The sequence below is a fragment of the Leguminivora glycinivorella genome, chromosome 1 (genome assembly GCF_023078275.1).
Source record: "Leguminivora glycinivorella isolate SPB_JAAS2020 chromosome 1, LegGlyc_1.1, whole genome shotgun sequence".
NCBI classification, from domain to species: domain Eukaryota; kingdom Metazoa; phylum Arthropoda; class Insecta; order Lepidoptera; family Tortricidae; genus Leguminivora; species Leguminivora glycinivorella.
Window position 1 is genome coordinate 25,058,929 of NC_062971.1, and position 9,248 is coordinate 25,068,176.

Sequence of the window (9,248 nt, forward strand, 5' to 3'; positions counted from 1 at the left end):
TTATTAGAATCATTCCTGGTACATATTTTATACCGTTATAATAAACCCAATTAAAAGCATTTGCTAAATTGACATCGTCAGAAATTATATCATCTTTAATATATTCATAAATACTATTCAGTGTGTCAGATGTCCTAGTACCCAACTCGATTCTTGTTTCACATCCTTTTCCAGTGTAAAGTCTGTGAGCAAGAGTCAATTGTTCTTTTATTAATAAAGTCAATGGCAAATTTTTCCTAGACGTTATAAGAGATGCCGTTCTTTTCAATTGTTTGTGTTTGGCTTCGAATCGCATACACCATGTTAGTCTTAAAGGTCTTACTTGCTTTATGACATGCGGATAATGTACCATAAAATGGTGCTTCGGTTTTAAGTTGTCGTGAAATAGTTTGACATAACTTTCGTGATGTTCACTTATTAAGGTTTCTAAATACAATAGTGTGCAATTATCGATATCCCTACAAAGTAAAATGTCAATAATTTCTAGCAGTGTAAGAAAGAATTGCCATACTTTGTCATCTTCAGGTATTAAGTCTCCCACCAACAAAGGAAATATATGTACAAAGAACATCATTTCAGATGCAGACATATTAAATTTGCTTTTCATTAAATGTTCATGTTTTATTATTCCACATCTATCATTTAGCTCACTAGGTCCGTAGTCAAATAATTGTAACCTATTATTCAAGTTGACTAAAGTGAACAATGTTATGCTTTCTGTAAAATACAGAATAATGTGAGTCAGATCATAATGACAAACGCCTTCAAATATATCGTGCATAATGTCAACACATAAATTATCAACAACATGAAAACTGCTAATATCATTAAATACACACTGTTCACTTATACCTGTCATTGTAACATTGTTGATTTCGACATCAGTGCTATAATTGTGTTGGTTTCGCATTAAACCGTCATCTTGCTTACATTGTTTTCCCATTATATTTTTATGAGCCTTACATATTCTACAATAATAGTTACTAGAAAATGATTTAGCAAAGCCCAGAACAGTGTTTAGTCCTAAATTATCCCCAATAATCATCCCTAGTATAAAATATACTTTAATATTACCTTCACTGGTTTCTAAATCTATGCCGTCTTGTTCTAAACTCTTCAACTCCCTTATAAGTTCGTAATAAATTGCAGCATTTCCATGACTTTTGCTAGACGATTTATGTAACATTGCAACAAATATATTTTCTAATAGTGAGGCATGATCTGCTGACAACGTTGGAAATGTGTAATAGGTAGCAGCAATAGAATGGATTCCAGCATGACTACCGAGGGGGTTATTGCATTCGAAATCATCAAAATAGAGAAAATATGGAATGTATAAGCTCTTTTCATCCATTTTTCCGACCATTTTTTGTTTCCAGATATTACCTTGAATAAAATTTGATATAGATTGGGTGTCAGGAATACTAGAAGTGCTGAATTTAAGAAAATTTGGAAGTTGGAATATTTTTTTTAAAACTGCTCCTAAAGGTACGATCGCTCCAGTTTCCGACTTAGGTCTTAGCATTATCGTAGAATTTCCTGTATTTACAGTTACATTTTCATTAATTGTAAATTTTTTTGGAGGTACATAAATATTAAGGTCAGAAAGATATTTAATGACTTGGCTTTCAGTATCCAAGCCGTCAAAAGAATGGGAAATTGCTTCAACTATGTTTTTATTCGATGTTTGGTCATTAGGTGAGAATTCAGACAATATAGTTCCAATGACACCAGTTACTAGTTCTGAAACGTCGTCCATAATTTTCCTAGCGCATTTACGATTTAAATAAGGATTGCTATACAACGATAATGCAAATGCTGCAGTAGACTTCCGTAAACTTTCTTCTTTATTAATTAAACTTTCAGATGTGGGTTGCAGACTACTACAGCATACATTAACGCTACACGTATCCGGAGTATTATCTATAACGTTCTCAGTGTTAAAGTTAAGTGGCGGGTTAAATTCTGAAGATATGTTCCGGTCCGAGACATTATGACTAATTATATGACGACGAAAGGAACGTAAACATTGAAATTCTCTGAAACAATTCGATTGTGCACATCGATAAATCGAGTTATCATATAGATCGTGACTAAATTTCAAATGGTGAATAAGATCTTGATGGTTTGCTGTTTCAAACAAACACTTGAAACAAATAAACATCGTCACTAGACTACTATCCCAAACCACAAGAATTTCTTTAGTTTTTGAAAGATACCTACTCAGTTACATCAGATCCGATATGAAACAATAGACACAGGAGATCTTCTTGTCATTTTTGTTTTGAAAGTCATAGAAAAAACGTTGTATGAATTGCCATACACTTAAACATTCTAGTGGGTACTGCAAATTTACAGTATTAAATAATTTAAAGCACACATCGACAGCTTTTAGCAGTTGGTCTACCTTGTAGAGAACTGATTCAACTGCTACGTAGAAATGTTGCAAGTCCCTGCTCGTTGGTCCGACAACAATCACCAGCGGTTGGAAAGTGGTTCCTCTGGCTAGATGCATTTTCTGGTATTGCTCCAGTTTGGTTTTAATTTCACTCTGGTTCTGCAACAAAAACATTATACTGTGGGCGATTCTTAGAGATGACGTTCGGTGCTGATGTTTTTACTACTTTAAAGCTCGGCCACACTAGCGCGTTTTGAGAGCGAAGCGTTAGCGGAGCACAATGGTGGCGGCAGGGCTCAGATACCGGTTAAATTTTCAAACCGTTTTTAAGGGAGCGCTTTCATAAAGGTTTCGTTCGATTAATCGGTTTAGAACAGAATAAACCGGTTTATTCCATAGCATGATAGGTAATTACAGTTCTAACCAGAGAGAAGATCGCGAGCGTTTTCAAAGCGGATCGGCGGCGCATGCGCCGTTCTGTACATGGTAACTTGTAAGCCTATATTTTGCAAATGTAAACTTCTAATAAGTTTTGAATGACACATAAGAAATCAAAACAAATTTTTGGAATAAAACGTAGAAGATATATATATTATAACAATAAATTATATGCGACCCGATCTGAACCCATCCCGGATAACTTATTTACTCTTAATACAGTACTCACCGTAACGTGTAAAATAAATGAATTCTGCGACTCCACAATGCTGGGTTTGTAAAATCGTTTTTTTCCATTTTCTTTTATTGGCACTTTAACCGTAGGCGGCATCTTGTACGACATTAATTTGAAGAAAATGTAGTCTCTGGCATCTAAATGAAACAAAGAATAATTATAAATTACTTATGAAGATTATAAGTACTTATATACATATGGGCAAAGACAAGCAGTTGTGAGATATACACGTATGTGTCTATAAAAAAAGTAGGCATCTATAAACACCCAAGTACAGACGTACAACATACTTAAATACACATGTACGTACAGTCCGCTGCAGAGAAAAGTAGACCCCTTGCATACAAATTTGTATGTTTTATCAGCCATACCCTCTGCAATGAAGCCCAAAATAAAGTTACAAATTTGTATGCAAGGGTGTCTACTTTTCTCTGCAGCTGACTGTACATAATGAAACGTAAACTAAACTATTTTGGGGCTTTGTTGCAGAGGGTATATAGCTGATAAAACGCTATAGCTGATAATAAATATGCTAGAAATCGTTATACATAAAACTATTATTACTTAAGGCACTGGTCCCACCGCGAGCTAGTAAACTATGAGCTGTCGGCTATAAAAACGAACAAAAGATAATCACTCCCACATAAATAACTTACCTTCTTCAAGTTCTTCATCCAGTAAATTGACATCAGGTGATTTAAGATTTTTCAATATGGGTCTTGCTTTTGCCATAAATAATGGCCATTTTTTAAACAAATTAAGTTCGCAATGTGGATGCATAGCGTCAAAATCTGCTTCAACCTGAAAGCCATATGACGCATGTGAATCCAAATACATATCGATGACGTATAGGCTACTTGACCCTTTTTTATTTTAAAGTCTGTCTTATACATATGATTAAGTACTGTCCAATTAACCGAAATAAAATATTACTACCATATTTTATTATAAATTAATGACTTAAAAACAGCAACAAATATTTTTAAAGTTTACTTTTACGTAATCGTAATAAGTACTGAAATGGTTAATTTGAATACCGCTGAATCCAGTATAATACAAAAAAAAACATACCAATTTATATCCTAGGCTCATTTTAAGGCTAGGCCATTCTGTAAGGATATCGAGGATTGTATATCTTTCTTCAGCAATATATGCCAGTCTGTATTTTCTCGTCTGGTTCCACTTATCCAAAATGTCTGTCCATGGTTCTTTGTTAAATTTCAACCACAACTTGTATTCCTCGGCCACTTCTGGTGAAATACCAGCAGCACTGGAACCTGGTTATGAAAAATTACCCACATGAACAATAAATAATAAAAGCTCTGGTAGCCTAGTGGTAAGAGCATGCGACTTTCAATCCGGAGGTCGCGGGTTCGATCCCCGTCTTCTACTAATGAGATTTTCGGAACTTATGTGCGAAATGTCATTTGATGTTTGCCAGTCGCTTTTCGGTGAAGAAAAACATCGTGAGGATAAACGGGACTAATCCCAATGAAGTCTAGTTACCCATCGGGTTGGAAGGTCAAATGGCAGTCGCTTTCGTAAAACTCGTGTCTACGCCAAATATTGGGATTAGTTGTCAAAGCGGACCCCAGGCTCCCATGATCAATAAATAATAATAGTATACAATAAATAAAAGAACCATGACATAAAACCTCTATGAATACACACATCAAATGTCATCAGTATGCCTACCTGGAATGTTATCATCGTTGGTATCGGAACTGTTGTCACTGCTGGTGGGTAGTGGTTTTACTCCAGCTTTCCTTAGTACTCTTATCTGATTACGGTAGCGAGTAGGTAGTTTCGCTTGTGCAGGAATATATGTTTTTCTCCTACTCTCCGACTGGGGATGTAATATGTCTCCTGTAATTTGTCTGTTTCATTAGATTGTTTATTAAGGGCGAAAAGGAAAGTACGACTGCTAAAGCGAGCCTATATGCTTTAATGGCTCAAGTTTGCAATCCTTTTACCGCCCGGGATTTACACAAAGTTTTTAACACTCTTGCAAAGTAAATACTTAAATTTAAGCAAAATAATTCTTAAATACGGTGACATTTTAAACATTCTTCCGCTATATTGTAATTTTTTGACAGATTAGGCATCAAAGGTACAGATCCATCGGCATTCAGCCACGACGGAAAAAAAAGTGTAAAATTATTTCAAATGGCTATAAAATTTATCAAATTAACTACATATTTGAAACATAAACAAATCATCTAATATATTAACATCCCTATATATATTATAAAGTAAAAACTCATTTATTTGTGTAATTATTTTTAATGGGGACTTAATAGCGTATAACTGACTACATATTAAACTGACCTCCAACGTTTCAGGGACGGCGTTGTCCCCGTGCTCTCGGAGAACTACTACTCACTTTTTAGAGAAAAAACCGCCTGTTGTTACTACTACTACAACTACCACTAATATAACTACATACTAATACGACCAGGGTTCGAAAATACGCTACAATTTAACCCATATCCCACAGTCGATTTCTAAGACACCCACGGGAAGAAAAGGGGTGTTGAAAATTCTTAACCCGTTACCACACGGGCAATCTTCTTCTATTAACAGGCAAAATCAACAAAAACACAAAATCTTTGATATATCGTCGAACCCAGCTTGATGTATATCTATTGATATACAGAGTGTTTTTTTGTAACGTGGAACAGTATGGGGAAATCGGAAACTATAGAAGATACAGGGAAACTGTCTAAGGAAACATTAGGTATTTTTTTGTGAAAACAATTTTGGAGTAGGTATAGTCAAAGTTTTGGTCAACTAAACAACGCGGTGGTAACATGGAGGTCCTTAATTCTTAAATTAAATCCTTTTGATATTAAATAAAACGTTCCAAATTCAAATGTCATGTTCTAATAATACTTTTTTTTTTTTAAATCTTTATTGTTACAAAAGGAAGGGGTTTTGTCACTAAGTGTTTCCTTAATAGACAGTTTCTCTGTAAGTGTATCTTCTATGGTTTCCGATTTCCCCATACTGTCCTACTTAAAAAAAAAAACACTGTGTAGTGTATATCCTCGAACCCTGAATACGACGCGACTTCTACCTACTATGTCACTACTACTACTACTTTGCGAAAATTAATACTTATTTGAACCTTGTATTCCGAAGGAAACAGCTTTACTATTTGATTGGACAATGTGTCAAAATCTTGACTGGTCATTCTTTTGTAGCGTTTGATGTGATATTCTACAATGATTCGAACTATTTGGTTCCTTGCTGCATTATTGAGGGGCTTGTCTGGAGATGCAAGACACAGTTCGCCAAAACTTGTAGTTTTCAGAATATCTTTCAAATCAATTTGTTCCTAATAGAGAAATAAAATAAAATAATTAGATGCAGGAATAAAACTATTCTCGACGTAATTAAAATGCATAAAAACTTACATGAGATTTCTCTGTGCCCCATTCACTTATTCCGGAGCTAATGGTGCTTGACGGCGAGCTCGGTGAAACCAACTCATCGCTTATTGAAGCTGTATCTTCAGACGCAGTTTCCTGGAAAAACAAATGGTAATTTTTTTACAAGATAATACAAAACAAAGTGCCTGAATCCCATTATGGTAGGCAGAAATAATAAATAATAAATATTATGGAGACACTTTACACAGATCAATGCAGCCCCAAACTAAGCGTGCCAGGAGTATGCCAGGCGACGACAAACATACTTATAATTATAGGTAGAAATACATACATAATTGAATGATGAATTATGAATATGTACATAAATAACATCCATGACAGGAACAAATATCCGTGTTCATCACACATGTAAATAAATGCCCTTATCGGGATTGGAAACCAGGACCATCAGTTTAGACCACTAGCAACTACACCAGACCGGTCGTCTCTACAGAACGCCAACAACTATGATACAATAAATGGGTGTTTGTTTAAATATTATATTTGTAAATACCATAGAACTAACAAGTCCATTTTGAGAGAGTTTAGAATCTCCAAGCACCTTTCAACCATGATGCTGCAAAAAGATCCTCAAATCATTTGGGCATATTATGCATTCCACCACCATTTCCATTAGTCATGTAGAAGAACACGATACAACAACACACAAGTACATTACGATACGAGTGCGAAAAAGGAAGTTCCTTTTCGCACGTGTATCGTACGACGTTTTTCAGTACAGATGGCCCTCCGAAGTTTCGACCTAACAAGAAATGAAGCACTTCTCGCACTAGTGTGTAAAAAAAACACCATCTCTACTGAAAAAATAATTTCAGCACGAGAACATAATAATCAGCTAGGTAAATACTTACATGAATAATCCCACGTATTTTTTGGAGCCCTTTCTTGAATAAAATCCTTTCTTTTAAATTTGGCACTAATTCCTTTAATTCAGCGTCCTGAATCTCTTCCATTAACGTGAAACCAATGTCATTATCTAAAAATAACCACAAAATTAAAATTTTGAAAACCGCGACATGGTGGACCGATTTTCAAGAAACATGGCTAAGAACACTCCCGACTAACTCAGCTTTCAAACAAAAAAACTAAATCGAAATCGGTTCACCCGTTCGGGAGCTACGGTGCCACAGACAGACACACACACAGACAAACAGACAGACAGACAGACAGACAGACACGTCAAACTTATAACACCCCGTCGTTTTTGCGTCGGGGGTTAACAAGAGACGCCATTTTAGTTTGCTAAAAGTGACAGTTTGGTAACATGTACCTAAGAATTACTTTTGTTGATTTTGTAGAATTAAGTATTTTGTTTTGTAACCGCCGCATGTTTGTGTCTCTACAAACATAATTTTTAAAAATATGATTAGTCGTAAGTTGTCTAATTCTTAGATAAGACCAAGTGCGAACAAACAAGTTTAGTCCTTACTAAAGTTCGTTCTGGAATTCGTACATTTTTAAATTACGTAATATTAAAACTCAATAGGATCCAAGCATTATAAAAGAGAAATCACATACTTACTAGTGCCTACAATACATACATTGATCACACAATTAGATACATAATTAGATAAGTAGGGAATAATGATGCAATAATTATTTTAAAAAACACACCCGCGAAACGTTGTATAGTGGTTGGAGATAAACCCCATTCATTTAGATAATTTAATCCTATAATCCTGTTGTCTTCTTCTTCGCTGCACACTTCAGCGGCTTCTGCCATTTTCGACACTAAATTCTACAACAACACCACACTAAAACGGAATAAGCCAACATGTAATTTAACAACGGCGGTAATGGCGGCCGGATCGACGAGCGTCAGTCACGACTGTTACGAGCAAGTGCTGTCCTGTCGGCGTCGGCGACGGCCAGGGTTGCCAACCGTAAAGCAAAACTTCCTCGTACGTTTCAGCTAAAATTCTCGTATTTAGACTTTCAAACCTCGTACATATAAAAAATATTAGTATTATGCATCGAAAACGTGTTTAAAATAAAATTAAGCATATTATACTATCGGGACCACTCCGTAAAGTACCTAAGAAATGATCGCACCGCATCGCGTCTGTGGATTTTTTCACGTAAGTGATAGCGATAAAAAAAATAACACTTTCTCGCTCTCACTTTCGTGAAAACATTCCAAGGTGCGGTGCGGTGTGGTTGTTGAAGCGATAGCTGCCATAGACAATCATCGCGTAAATGGTGTAAAAAGATGCAAAATGCTAATAATATATATCCAATTGGCCATATTATCAAAATCTCGTACATATTTGTACGAGGTTAATAGTATCCTCGTACCTCGTACGTAAGACCATAAATCTCGTATTTGTACGAGGAACCTCGTACGGTTGGCAACCCTGGCGACGGCGACGGCCTACACAGTGATGCCAGGTGCCGTAATGCAAAAAGCGGGAGCTGCACTTCTGAAACGCGGTGATTTTTAAATAAGGATTCGGATTTATGGAATACCCAATGTTGAAAACCCGTAGAAAAATCATAATAAATTCCAATAAACATTAATCGATTATTTAAATAAGTGAATAAAAACTTTTTAATAAAAAAAGATACCCGACTTCAAAAGGGATGAAATAAAATACTTATAATATATATATTTTTAGACTATAAACATATATATCCATTGGTAACGCATATACTTAAAAAAAATATTTTATCTACCCAAATACCATAAACGCTATATAATGCGTTCAAATATCATAGGCAATGACCA

At 35.4% G+C, this 9,248-nt stretch overlaps 1 protein-coding gene across 1 annotated transcript; it reads right to left on the bottom strand.

Annotated features, from left to right (window-relative positions):
- Positions 1-334: 334 nt before the first annotated feature.
- Positions 335-8,359, bottom strand: LOC125224968. Its single transcript, XM_048128488.1, has 10 exons — positions 8,138-8,359; positions 7,375-7,499; positions 6,488-6,598; positions 6,199-6,408; positions 4,919-4,937; positions 4,767-4,880; positions 4,143-4,348; positions 3,728-3,872; positions 3,066-3,208; positions 335-2,557 (listed from the first exon to the last, which is right to left on the bottom strand). Exons 1-10 carry the CDS (start codon positions 8,244-8,246, stop codon positions 2,228-2,230), a joined length of 1,512 nt encoding a protein of 503 aa, XP_047984445.1. The 5' UTR covers positions 8,247-8,359; the 3' UTR covers positions 335-2,227.
- Between the last annotated feature and the right edge of the window lie 889 nt (positions 8,360-9,248).

What these genes read in the sequence shown, in the direction of transcription:
- LOC125224968 (XM_048128488.1), bottom strand. Translation starts at nt 8,246, where the DNA reads ATGGCAGAAGCCGCTGAAGTGTGCAGCGAAGAAGAAGACAACAGGATT. An exon ending in CACTATACAACGTTTCGCGG is followed by an intron (nt 7,500 to 8,137) that starts GTGTGTTTTTTA and finishes GGTTATTTTTAG; the next exon opens with ATAATGACATTGGTTTCACG. An exon ending in CAACGATGATAACATTCCAG is followed by an intron (nt 4,349 to 4,766) that starts GTAGGCATACTG and finishes TTTCATAACCAG; the next exon opens with GTTCCAGTGCTGCTGGTATT.